We start from the raw sequence: 14,036 nt of genomic DNA, 5'->3' as shown, positions 1-14,036 counted from the left end.
AAGATCTTTCTACAGCCAGCAGCATGGGAAGAACTAAATCACTCTGCTAAATCCATCCGATCTGGGGTGAACCAGGAACCATTTTCGGCATCTCCAATTCAGCAGAAGGAAAAAAATACATATGTGCATGAATTTGGCTGAAATCAACGGGGGAGATCAGAAGTTGTGAGACGGCAAGCCGCTCACCCAGTCTTCCAAGACAGAAAAAGCAAAGCCGGGGCTGCATCTGTGCCTGCTTTGGCTGGCTGCACCTGAAGGCTCGCGAGGCCTCGGGCTTCAACACCTTGCTGCCTACGAGCACCTTTCCTGGACCCATATGTAAAGACTAAGGCAAACGGCAGCTCCTGAGCGCGAGAATAATTCAAGTCTATTTTGAGATCTTTCAGGTCCACCGATTCTAAGCCGTGTAGAGCTCCGTATTTGTGCAAAACATCTTAGGAAGGCATATCCTTCTAAGGAGTCCTTCCAAGACCCACCCTGGTCCTCAGATAAAAAGCGCACCACCCACCCAGCTCAGCCCGCGCTTACACTGGGTAATCCGTCCGCTGATGTCGGGTGGCCTCCAGCTCTCGGTTCTGGAACCTCGAGAGTTTTTTGATGATGCCCGTGTTCTCTCCACTGGAGGCATAGGGAAAGTCCAAGAAAGCGACCACATCTGCAAACAGAAAAACAGCCGCCCTCCAGTATCTCCAGGGAAGCACCCTTCCCACGCCACACTCGCTCTCCCCGGCACCCTCCGCCTGGCGCCAGTCATATGCTTAAACTTGATCTCCTACAAATCTGAACAAATGTGTATGGAACTCTGCATACTAGATGTCGGGCCTGTGAAGTGGAATCAATTATCAGTCCCATTCTACAGAAGGAGAGTCCAAGGCTAAGTACACAACATTCAAATGGGGAAGAGCTGAATCTCACGATTCCAACTCAGCCTTCTGTGGTCTTAAGCGTTTCACACGTGGCCCTTTCAGTACCAAGGAAAGCACTCTGAATGGAGTTACAGTGAGAAGTTAATGCTTCCATCATAGCGATCACAGTCCAGACACTGAGTTCACTGAATCCTCATTATTATGTCCAGTCCACAGATGAGAAAACAGAGGCACAGTGGTTGAACTAGTAAATTATTATTTTTTTTATTTTTTGTGGGTCTGGGGATGGAACCCATGGGCATTTGACCTCCAAGATATACCCTCTGCCCTGTTTTTTGTCATATATATAATATTTATATTTACATTTATATTATATATATATATATATATATATTTTTTTTTTTTTTGCGGGTCTGGGGATGGAGCCCAGAGGCATTCTACCTCCAAGCTGCACCCTCTGCCCAATTTTTTATTCTTTATTTTGAAACAGGGTCTCACTAAATTGCAAAGGGCCTCACTAAATAGCTGAGGCTGTCCTCTAACCGCGATCATCAGGTCTCAGCCTCCGAAATGCGGGGATTACAAGCATGCGCCACCATGCCCGGCTGTTTTTTATATTGAAACAGGGTCTCACTGAGTTACAGAGGGCCTCACTAAGTCTCTGGGGCTGTCCACAACCACGATCCTCTGCTCTCAGCCTCCCAAATGCTGGGATTACAAGCGTGTGCCACCATGCCCGGCTAGTAACTAACTTTTTAAATTTTTATTTTGGTACTAACTGGGGATTGATTCCAGAAGCATTCTATCTTTGAGCTACACGAGGAAAATAGAGGCACAGTGGTTGAGCTAGTAACTAACTTTTTAAATTTTTAATTTGGTACTGGGGATTGAATCCAGGAGCATTCTACCTTTGAGCTACACCTTCACCCCTTTTTATTTTTATTATTTTGAAACAGGGTCTTGTTAAGTTATTGAGGCTGGTCTTTAACCTGCGATCCTCCTGTCTCAGCCTCAAAAGTACTGGGATTACAGGTATACATCAATACACCCAGCTAGTAACTAACACTTAGTGAATGTCAGGCAATGGGCTAAACACCATGCAGGGATAATGTCACTCAGTTTCACACGAACTATGAAAAGGGATTTTTTTTTTTTAACTATCGCCATTTAACAGGTGACAAATCGAGCCTTCGAGATGATAAAATAATAAGATATGAAGCTGGGAATCAACTCAAGCAATTGTTTTCAGAATGTGTGTTTTTAAAATGCCACAGCTTTTGTTGTTGTTGTTGTGTTTATTTTAGTGTAGACTTTCCACATATATTCAACAAATTACCCTATACAAAAACGGCCAGCCGCGCCTGGCAAAGCTGGGGAGGGCTCCACTTTACTTCACAAATGTGAAGGAATTCTTTTCTGTGGCTCTAGCAAACACAGGGCCGTCCATCACAAATCTGAAAGGGGAAAATGAGTTATTTCAGTTCTATATTTAATACCTACTGCTTTAAAGGAGGCTAAGTATAAATTTTCTGTTTTCTATCTTGCCTCTACCAAAGAAAAGAGAATTTACTTAACTCAACCCAGGAATAAGGATACTTATATTTCTTAAAATGCTCCTGAGTTTAGCCACCATAATTAAATGGTGGAAACACTCTGTGCTCTGGCCTTCTTGGAGCGAGAAGACTTGGCTTCTTTGACAGTAACCAAATACCAATATTGGCTCAAATCATGGAACCCGCAGTCTGGGCTGGGGGATATTCTGGCTTTCATTTTCCAAAGGGAAACACAACATTTTACTAAATGCAGAGGCATCTTTGGTTTAATATGATTTGGAAATCATACAAGCAATTTTTAGAATCTCAGGTCCTTGTATATGTACTTAATAGGATGAAATAAACCAATTTCCCTCTGTTCACAAATCTGTCTAAAGATGGAAACCCTTTTGAGCTTTGCAAAATTCAAAAGGGTGGATTTAGTTCGAAAAGAAACTCTGGAGCCTTATTTTGCATATTAAGCTCAGTTTGGGCATATTGGACTTTTGCTGGCCTGTTATGGGGATGGCGAAGGGATTACTAATGGAAATACTGCAAAGGTGTCTTTGAAATCAGAGATTAAAATTCACCAAAGAGGATGACATGAGCTCAACCTTGACTTCCACGGTGCTGAGGGGAACAGAAAAGATCAGATGGCCATGCTGGGCCTCAGGAAGTCTTCTGTGGGTGATGGCTGTTATCTAGCCTATGATAGAAATATTTATATATATTATAAAGCAAGTGATATTTGGTTCTGCTCAACTTCATATTAGTAAAAAAAAAAAAAAGAGTTCATGAAGAAAGCTTTCTAAGTGCAAGGAGTTGCCCAGTGCAGCGGCACATACCTGTAATTCCAGTGTTTGGGAGACAGAGACAGGAGGATTGCAGGTTTGAGACCAGCCTTAGAAGCTTAGCCAGTCTCTCAGCAACTTAGTGAGATACTGTCTCAAAATAAAAACCAAAATGGGGCCTGGGGTGTGGCTTGAAGGTAAAATGTTACTGGCTTCAATCCCAGTACCACACAAACACACACAGAAAAGTGCCAAGAATTAGTTAGAAGTGAACGCTGGTGAGGCTCATCCTTATCCAAAGGTCCAAGCACAACAGGCCAAATTTTACAAAAATATATACCTCTTAGCTGGGCGTGGTGGCACACGCTTATAATCCCCGTGCTTGGGAGGCTGAGACAGGAGGATCGCGCAAGTTCGAAGCCAGCCTCAGCTGCTTAGTGAGGCTCTCAGCAACTTAGTGAGACCCTGTTTCCAAATAAAATATCAAAATGGTCTGGGAGTATAGCCCGGAGGTAGAATGCCTCTGGGATCCACCCCCAGTACCACCAATATATATATATATATATATATATATATATATATATATATATATATATACACATATATACATATGTATATATATGTATATATGTATATACATATATATATATATATATATATTCCTCGTGTACCCAATGAAACCAAAGGCATCGTCATTTTCTTGTAAAATGTATAGCTTTCTAATTCTACAATCTGAAAGTCTATAGTAGTTTCCCTTCAGTTTAGTGTTGTCTTTCCATTATCATTAGAGGTAATTAACAACAAAAACATTTTAGAACGGGAAGGACTTTAGAATACATCTAACGCAGGAAAACACATGGGCCTATTGTCTAGAAACTGACTGTAGCTCCGGGAGTGCTGTACAGATACTGTTTGACTCAGGAGGAGGCTCTGTCCCAATAAATATCGATGGCAAAAATTAAATGTCAAAATGCATTTAACACATCTACCCTGCCAAAATCATAGCTTAGCTTCGCCGACCTTAGACATGCTCAGAACGCGCACATTCGCCTACAGGTGAGCAAGTCCACTAAACACAGAGTCCATTTTATAATACAGTGTTGACTACCTCGTGTAATTCATTGAATTCTCTACTGAAAGCAAAGAGCCAGAACGGTTGCAGGGGCACACTATCATAACGTCCAAAAATGTTAAGTCAGCCCACCTTAAGCCAGAGGCCATCTGTGTCTGTCACCGCCACGGACTGAAGACTACCAGAACCACGGTCTCCACCATGAAGACCCTTACAGATAGGAAAACTTAGGAGATATTTAGTAGCTTTCCCAGTTTCTTCTAGCATAGTCCGTGAGACCAGGGATCTGACTTCATTCACTACTCCATTCCCAGGGCCTAGAACAGTGTTCAGCACTTGAGAGGGACTCCATAAATATTTGGTGAATGAATAATACACGTAACTGTAGCCTAGTCAGGATTCAAAGTCCTCTCTTCTTCTCCCAACACTTGCCCTAGCTCTGTAATGAGCACGATGCTGCCTACGACAAATAACGGTGTCTCTCGTTTTTCAGTTTCCCCCAAACCCATTTCTTTGGCTTTTCTTGGCTGAGGAGGTGGGAGAGGCATCGTTAAGACATAAACATAACATGCCAGAAAACAACACACGTTTGAAACTCTCCCCTTCCGATTGTTTGGCTGGTTCTAGCTCCTCAAATGTTAGCACAAAAAAGGGACACTGAGTATTACCTGGTGTAAGCCCCTGTGTCTGGAGACGAGGAGAGTGTTTGTGCTTTGTTGAAGGCCGTGCAGGTAATCAGAGGCCCAGCTGTGACTCAAACCTGGTCTCTCCACTGCAAACCAAAGGGCTTCACTCAACCATACCGCATCTCACAAGTACCCCGGAGAGAAGCAGGGCTGAGGTCCAGCTGGCAGGGCCCTTCCTGTGCCGCTACTGGCTGCTAAATAGTAACTGTTGCTGCCTTGAACTTCCAAGGCCCCACGTACAGGATGCACGGGTCCAGCTGGTGCCTCCAGCAGCACCTGCTTCAGTGTGCACACCAACACTCACTGAGGAGGACTGGGGCATCCTCCACCTACAGATGTTAGTACTTGGAATCTCATTCTCAGACAGGGTAGACTGGGAGGATTGTGCAGCCCATTGGCTAGTTTAGCTGACGGAAGGTCCCGTCTCTATGTAACAGAGCCCTACTACACGGGACGGCTGTCAGACACACGAGGATGCCGGAACCTGACGGAAAAGAAAGTATGATTTCCCAACCGAAGAAGAAAAGCCAGAGTGCAAGTAACTCAATAATGCTTTCCAAACACAGCGAGTTAACGTGGCAGTGGGAGTCAGATGCTCTGTTTTCTTTAAAGTCATGGTCTGAGAATAAAAGGGCATTTCTCATTTTCTTTTCTTGTTTTTATTTTTGTTGGTGCATTATATTTATACACAGTAGTGGGATTCATTGTGACATATTTGCATATGCACATAACACAACTTGGTCGATTTCACCCCCAGCACATCCTCTTCCCTCCCCGGGGTTTCCTTTCTCTATTCTACTGGTCTCCTTTCTATTTTCATGAGTGTTCTTTCTCCTCCACTTAAAATAAGCTATTTTGTTTTTTTAGCAGAGATGATTTAAGTCAGACCTCCCCCCAAAAGAATACTGGGTGGTAAAGTGGGATACTCTGAAAGTCTGTGAAATATTCACTACCAGGAGTCTTAAGAATAAAATGGCCAGGCATACTGGCACATTGTCTGTAATATCAGTACTTTCAAGGAGGCTGACACAGGAGGATTGCAGATTTGAGGACAGCCTCAGCAACTTAGTGAAGCCCTCAGCAACTTACTAAGACCCTGTTTCCAAATAAAAAATAAAATAGGGATGGGGGTTGTGGCTCAGAGGTAGAACGTCCCTGGGTTCAATCTCCCGGTCACACACACAGAACAAAACAAATTCCACTTCTAGTAATTTATCCTCCAAACACATGTCCACATGCACACGAAGATAAATGCACAGGATATCCAGTGAAATGATGTTGTTAAAAGCAAAACACTAACGCCGGGCGTGGTGGCACACGCTTGTAATCCCAGCATACGGGAGGCTGAGACAGGAGGATCGCGGTTCGCAGACAGCCTCAGCTATCCAGTGAGGCCCTTTGCAACTCAGTGAGACCCTGTTTCAAAATAAAAAATTAAAAAAAAATAGGGCTGGGGATGTAGCTCAGAGGTAAAAGGCCTCTGGGTTCCATCCCCGGTACCAAGGCAAAAAAATAAAATAAAATAAAATTTTAAAAGGCAAAAGACTAAAAGTGACGTGCAGAACCCAGCTACCAAAGATAAATTACAGACAATCAGGCAATGCAATACTTGGGGTCTGTTGAAATAAATGAAGTCATGCACTTTGAACTAATAGAGGGAAATCGCTACCATACTGTCAGTGAGCACAAGGCTGAGGTCCCAGTATCCTGCCATCTGTGCATGAAGACAGGGGGCTAAACTTAATGCTTCTAGGCACAGAGACTATTTCTGGGAGGAAATACAAAAAAGCCATTGTACTGGGTTTGCTTCTGGGAATAGGCCCAGGAGTCTGGGGTGGGTGGAACTCACTCTTCCCTCTAAGCCTTCTCACACTATTTGAATTTCTTACCAGGTACATGCGTTACTTCTGCGGCTAAGGTGGAAGAGAACAAAAGCTCTGCACATTTCCGCGCAGGCAGGTGGAGGAGGCGGCCGGGTTCTGAGCCTCCCCGCCCTGGGCCTCCGAGCTGCTCAGCACGGCCCCATCCCCATCCGCTTCAAAGAGGCAAAGTCCAGTGGGTGAAGGAAACCGGGATGATTCACGTCGATAAAAATTCAACTTTAAAAAAAGTATTCCTTCTAATTTAGAACCTGGCTTAGGACTGTATTAGCATATTTCAGAGAGGCAGCACAGCAAAGTCGAAAGAACCAAGAAGTTTGGACTCTGGTTGAATAAACTCCCCGGCTCTCGGTTTCCCCCTTTGTTAAAGACAGGCTGGGAATAAATACTGTCTTTCCCGTGGGACCAGTATGAGAAGTAAACGAGACAATGTGCATGGAAAAAGTGTTTGGGAAACCGTAAAGGGCAATGCAGTTGCGGAGCACTAATTAGTGTTATTACTGAAAAATTCAGACTACCGTGATTAACTGGGGAAAAAAGAAACTAGGTCTGTGGGCTTTTTTTTTTTTAAGTGCCAAATATATAGCTTATAATTAGAAAAAAGTATCATCACGTCATTGACTTGAATAGTCCCGCCGCCTAAACTGTCTTTTTTCCCCCAAAGACGAGTCAAGACTGGCTCCAACATTTGACTTGACTTCCAATCATTTTGTTGTAATGGAATTTCGTTACACGACATCATCATATTTCCAATCCATTCAAACCAAACATTAGCATGAATTTTTAGTGCAAGGAAAAGTGAGGGGGGGGGGGAAAGGCAACTGCCATGTCTCCAAGAGGTATGGGAAGACGAGAGAAACATTTACGAAGGTAGACAGGATGGTAGAATGTTTAATACCCCCTGGCATGGCACTTAAGAGCCTTCAAAATGTGGCTCTAACTTGAAAGACCTATGGCACGCCTGAACTCCACCTCCAAGTGCAAAAGAGCGAGCGTAACACCGGTGTGCATTTCTACACCACGGCAGACATTAGTAATCAATTGTCGCGGTCCTCTTTCTCACTGACGCAGACTCAGCTTCAGCGTCCCTCTCAACACTAGGCTTTGGGTAGCTGCTCCCAATCAATACAAGTCAACAGGCAAGAGGAAACCCACTTGCCATCGATGGAGCACACCAAGGGTGGCGGCTCTGGCTTCCCCTCTATTCCTTTCCTGACTGAAAATCCTTCTCATCCTTCCAGTCTCTTTTAGCAAGCCACTTCACCTCCTCCATGAGGAAGCCTAGCTAAGCACTGAACACACAGAGAAGGCTCGGTAACTCGGTTTCAATGGTGACTGAATTCAAACAAATTTATAAATATACGGTGTCATGACCTCAGTCAGCAGTACAGCTTAATGGTTAAGTGGGATTTGGGAACCAAATTCTCCAGGTCTTAAGAACCAGCTCCCACATTTAAAGCTGTGTGACCTTAGACAAGTTATTCTACCTCTCGGCTTCAGTTGTAATGGACGTGGGGACGTGAATCATGTTTACTTTCCACACGCCCACCCGAGAGAGTGACCGGCTCTTCCCCTCGAAGCCCCTGAGCCGCGCCAGTGAAGAAGCTGGTACCCAGTCGGTGCTGAGTATATCTTCATTTCATTAAATTAAACATGATACACATCATATGAGAGGCGCCAACAGAGGGATCCGGGAGGCCAGAGGTTAGACAGCGAACTTCGGATTGCCCGAGTAAAATAAAACAAGAGAAAATAAAAATATGTCCAGGGCAGGGGGTCGGGAAGGTGGCCTGTGGGCATGGTTTTGCCAGTGACACAAGGAGGCTTGTTCACGGGGGGTTGGCCTGCTTGGGGAGCTGGGGACGGTGGCTATTCTAGGAAAAGAAACTGCATTAGCAAAGGCATGGCAGACTTGGTCTACTGGGGCGAGGTTGAGCTTCCATGGGGTTTCAAAGGAGCAGGAGCCTGCAGCCTTACCCAGAGCCGCCCGTGTGGGTTCCTCCTGGGAAGCCGGGGTGCATGTGCAGAGGTCCTGGCCCTCTCTCCCTCCCCCCGGTTGTCACAGGGCGATGTCTTCAGAAACACGTGAGCAGGCCTGCTCTAGCTGAGGGCTCTCAACGCACAGGCACCAGGCCCACGACGCAGCACACAGAGGGCCTGGCCCCGCGGAGCTGGTGCCCTAGTGCAGAGGCCTGTCAGCATCAAAGTGGCCACTGGCTCTATTGAATGACAACGTCCAGTGTGATGGGGCCGTGGCTGCAGTGGACAGCATCACGGTGGCTGCTGGCGGAGGGCCGCTGGCCTCCGCGGGTGCTCAGGGATGCTGGCCCTAGGGCACAAGGCCCGGGAGCAGCCACACAGTGATCTGGTGGAAGAGCCCTTCTTGTGGAGGGGACAGTGGAGGAGAAGCAGATGGAGTCCTGTGGCTGGTATAGGTGGGCAGAAGAGAGTGCCAGGAGACAGGGCAGCTCCCAGGAGCCAGGGCAGGGCAAGGGGCGATCCTAAAGGCACGGGGAGGATGCCAGAGGCCAAAGCAGGTAGTGATGTGGTCACTTGCCGCAGGGCAGGGTATAGCTGGGAAGGCCCCTGCAGGCGGGTGCCAGGTTCCAGGGGAGCGGTGGCTTGTGGCTTGACCCAGGACAGCAGTATACGTGGCAGGAGTAACGACACCACCTGTGGACATGCTGGCGCTGGAGCCAACAGCACTGGCCGGTTCTTGCCTTCGGATGAGAAAGGAAGAAAAGTCCACAGGCCAGGTCAGATCTGCGTCCCAGCCTGTGTGGCGGCATGAGTCAGGTGCAGAGGTGACTCCTGTGGGACAAGAGACAGCACCGTCCCCTCCCCCAGGCCAGCAGTGCCACGGGCGTTGCCTGCTAACCACCTTCGGCCGCAGGGACCGGTGCAGGACAGGTGCCGGCTGGGCCTTGGCACACTCACCAGCTGAACCGCTGCCTACTTCAGAGCAGGGTTACATTTCCTCCACAGGGCCGGATAGAAGTGTGCTGGTTCACCAAAAATCAGCCCAGTAGTTATCCCAGCATTCAGGAGGCTGAGACTGGAGGATCGCAGTTCACAGACAGCCTCGGCTACTTCGTGAGGCCTTCTGCAACTCAGTGAGACCCAGTTTCAAAATAAAGAATAAAAAAATAGGGCAGGGGGTGTGGCATGGAGGTTGAATGTCCCTGGATTCCATCCCCAGAACTAAAAAAAAAAAAAAAAAATCAGCCCAGTACCCCAGCCAGGGTCCTGGCAAAGGTGCTCAGTGCCCGAGGGGACAAGCTGGGCACACGGGGCCCTCGCCTGGGAGCTAGAGCTAAGCGGGGGCAGGGGGCGCTGAGCCTTTGTCCTGGAATATGCTAGCATGGTTTTTTTTGTTGTTTTGTTTTGTTTTTGTGGTACTGGGGGTGGTACCCAGGGGCTTTTCTACCTCCAGGCTATACTCCCAGACCTATTTTATACTTTATTTGGAAACAAGGTCTCACTAAGTTGCTGAGAGCCTCACTAAGTAGCTGAGGCTGGCTTTGAACCTGCACGATCCTCCTGTCTCAGCCTCCCAAGCGCGGGGATTACAAGCATGCGCCACCACGCCCAGTCCCAGCTGTCCTTTAAAAGAGAGAGAGACCGGGCATGGTGGCGCACGCTTGTAATCCCCGTGCTTGGGAGGCTGAGACAGAAGGATCGCGCAGGTTCGAAGCCAGCCTTGCTGGCTTAAGAGACCCTGTTTCCAAAAATAAAAAAGTATAAAATAGGTCTGGGATTGTAGCCCGAGGTACAAGGGCTTCCAGGAACCCCAGTACTACCAAAATAAATAAATAAATAAATAAATAAATAAATAAATGATAAACAAAAGAGAGAGGACCCATTCCCCTTTGTTGATAAACAAATCACAGCTCTAGGAACAAAGCTGGTTTGGAGGGTGCTCGGAGATCCCCTCACCCCATTTTCAGTGATTTAGTGATTTTTAAACTCTTACAAAAGGTTTTCCTCTGCATTATGATTTTACTGGATTGGTTCTCACACCAAAAGTAACACGCTCAAGAAGGCGGAGAGAAAGGTCCCACTGTGCCATCGCTGAGCCCCGCAAAGACGACCAAAGGGAACAACAGAAGAGAGCGAAGCCGTTGCGCACTCGCAGGGCCCCAAGAACTGGGCCAGTTTGTAAATGATTTCATTTGGAAACTTCCAGCGTGCAATTCAATCGTCCTTCAATGAGAAATATATGATTTGCCAAACATGAAATGGAATCATTAAGCCCTGACAAAGTCGGAGGCAAAGCGAAACTGTGGCTGTGTGTGCGCCCCGTGCTTCCCTCTGCTCTACAAATTAGGTACCCCTGGGGAGGGCATTCCAGAGAAATGCTAGCATGGGGTGCTGCCTGGAGGAGGGCCGCACATTGATCATGAAAATGCATGCGGCGCGCCTCGGTTCTGACACTTAATTACCCACGCCACTGTACCCGCAACGTGCACACACACACACACACACACACACACGCACACACACGGAGGGAATTTGCCTCCTTCTAGATGTATCTGTATGGAAAGCACCACACACACACAGCTTACGCCAGAACTGTGTAGAAGCGCACACACACATACACACACACACAATTACTGACTACTGAAATCTGAATGCATCCTGCCATCTAGTCTATGGTATTAGATCAGTGTTAGGTCTCTGGTTTGGATATTGTGTTATCGTTCTAGAAGGTGATACCATTGAAATCGACGAGGTGGTGCACGCCTGTAATCCTGGTACTTGGGAGGCTAAGACAGGAAAATAGAGGTTTGAGGTCAGTCTCCGCAACATAGCGAGACCTTGTTTCAAAATAAAAAATATATATATATATATATGTCTGGGGGTATAGCTTAGAGGTAGACTATCCCCAGGTTCTATCCCCAGTAACAAAAAGAGTAAGAATAAAAAGGAGAAGGAGGAGAAGCCAACAAATGAGAGATGCCCAGGACTCTCTACTATTTGTGTGCTAGTTCCTGCGACTCTATAATTATTTCAGAGTAAAGAACTTTTAAAATGTCAAATGTGTCGGGTTGATGGTGAGCGGACTAGAACCAGTGGAAATAGATGGTCACACACATCCTTCACGTCTTCAGCACATGCCCACCTTGGCGTAGCACCAGGAAATCGCCACGCCATTGTGTCCCAGAAAACACATTCCAGAAGTGGATGGCTGGAGGGAGGAGGTGGAGCACCTGTCCTTAAGTCACCTTGTCGTAAACCAGTCCTGGTGAAGACGGGAGGTGCCGGGTGCACTGCAGAAGGGTCTGCTGCTACCTGCCCAGGCCCTTCTCCATCCGCTTGGAGGAAGCCCACTTGGGGAGGCCAGTCATAGCAATAACAGGATCAAAGTCCCACCAGCTCCACCCCTGACCCACAGGTTAAAGTTTTAGGGTGCAGAAGGGTTTATTTCAAATGCTGATTCCAGCGCCCCAAGGGTCCTGATGGAGCCTGGGGATTTGCATTTATGATAAGAACACCAGACAGTGCTATCACGTGCGTCCTGGGTACCAGAACCTGAGTAGGAGTCTGGGGGCACTCCTGGCATGACTCCCCAATAACGGGTGGGAAGAAGCCTGGCAGCAGCCTCAGCCAGTTGCTCCTCTACCCACACCACCCCAGACCCCACTGTGAACTTCGTGCCAGAGACTCCCAAACCCTGTGCTTCAGGGAGGTACAGAAGGGCCGAGAGCCTCCGGTGGTCCATGGAAGCTGTCACTCTGCGACATTTACAATAAAATGCAGGATTTGGATTCTCAGTAAAGCTGCTCTTGGCTGCGTGCTGATGATGTGCTAAGCCATCCATCTCCCTTCATCTCCACCACTCTGCTGAGGAAGGACATTATCTATTCTTCCGTTTTACAGACAAGAAAACCCAGGCTCAGAAAGGTCCCCGGATACAGAGACAGAAAGTGGCGGAACAGGCAGAGATTCCAGGCAGGAGATACGATCCTGAGATTTGACCTCCCTGACACAAAGGCTCCTGCGGGGTCTCATCTCTGCCAGGATAAAAGATGCTGCTCAAACATAACAGAAATGTCAGGGGTTGGGGAGGGGAGCAAGGACTGGAAGACGATCCCCCCCAGTCCTCGTCTCGGTAGCATTAATGCCTCCTTCCGATCCACGCAGATCTGAACCTCTCAAAGGCTCCCCTCGGCCCCTTTATCCCTCCCTCTCTTTCATCTTCCATCTTAGGCTCTGAATTTTTCTCCTCTCTTCCCCGTTTTACTTTTCTCCTTTTGTCCCCAGAGTTCAAAATTCCAGATTCAATATTCCCCTCAAATAGGGACCTGGCTCCTGTAAAACTTTCCTCCTGCTGTCTTATGACTAACACAGGCACCTGAAGAACCCGGAACGCGGCTCCCATCAGACAGAAGACCTACCGCTTTCCAGAGGACACTGAGGGATCTTGTTCGCCCAGAGGTTCCAAATATAGTCCACGTTCCACTCAAGGCACACCCGGTGGTCTTTGAAAGGGCGCTTGAAGGGTGGGACCGTCTTGAGCAGAGTGTAATTCTTGGCCACAGCGTGCAGTGAGTTTTCTTCCCATTTCACATCTATGTCTCCGCCGCTGCCACCGCTATATCTGTGAGTGATCCAGGCCCGGAGTACCACTGTGGATACGGAAATGGAGTGTCTGATGAAATAATCGTCCCGGTACACCATGATGCTTGGGAATTTCACGTGGACTATTTGGGTCCTGCTGGTGTGAAGATGCTTCTCGTTCTTCCACCGTTTTTTGTACACGGGGATGCTGCTCCTGAACTCGGAAGAAACAACAGCTTCCAAGTGGACGACACAGGGCCGGGAGCACAGGTACTCCACTGCCACCTCGGATACATTGCGCACGCTTCCCTCGAAGACCGTGAAATAAACAAAGTCTTTGTAAGTCGTGCTCTGCTTGGCTTTGGGGATCACCGACGTCGTCAGAGCTGTCTGCCTGCCCAGAGATGGTACAAAATTCTGAAAAAGAGGGAAAAAGTGTAAGAAATGCAGAAAATTTAAAAAATCAACATAATAACATGAATGCAATTCATCATTTTCCTGGGATTAAAAAAACACCAGTCTACCGCTAAACCTAATGGTACACACCTATAATCCCAGTACTTGGGAGGCTAAGAGAGGAAGATAGCAGATTTGAGGCCAGCCTCAGCAAATCAGAGAGGACTTTGGCAATTAAGTGAGACTCCATTT

General features: G+C 47.3%; 1 protein-coding gene across 1 annotated transcript in view; it reads right to left on the bottom strand.

Annotated features, from left to right (window-relative positions):
• The window catches only part of SEL1L3 (SEL1L family member 3), a gene marked incomplete at both ends in the record, with an annotated part of 114,103 nt that overhangs the window by 86,666 nt on the left and 13,401 nt on the right, over positions 1-14,036 (bottom strand). Inside the window, 2 exons of the mRNA XM_080697461.1 lie at positions 529-655; positions 13,226-13,805. Coding sequence (XP_080553587.1) covers positions 529-655; positions 13,226-13,805 — 707 coding nt within the window. The remainder of the gene's footprint in view (positions 1-528; positions 656-13,225; positions 13,806-14,036) is intronic.

The sequence above is a fragment of the Muscardinus avellanarius genome, assembly GCF_963383645.1.
Source record: "Muscardinus avellanarius genome assembly, chromosome: 6".
NCBI lineage: Eukaryota > Metazoa > Chordata > Mammalia > Rodentia > Gliridae > Muscardinus > Muscardinus avellanarius.
The sequence above is the reverse complement of the archived record's forward strand: the minus strand, read 5'-3'. Positions and strand labels throughout refer to the sequence as shown.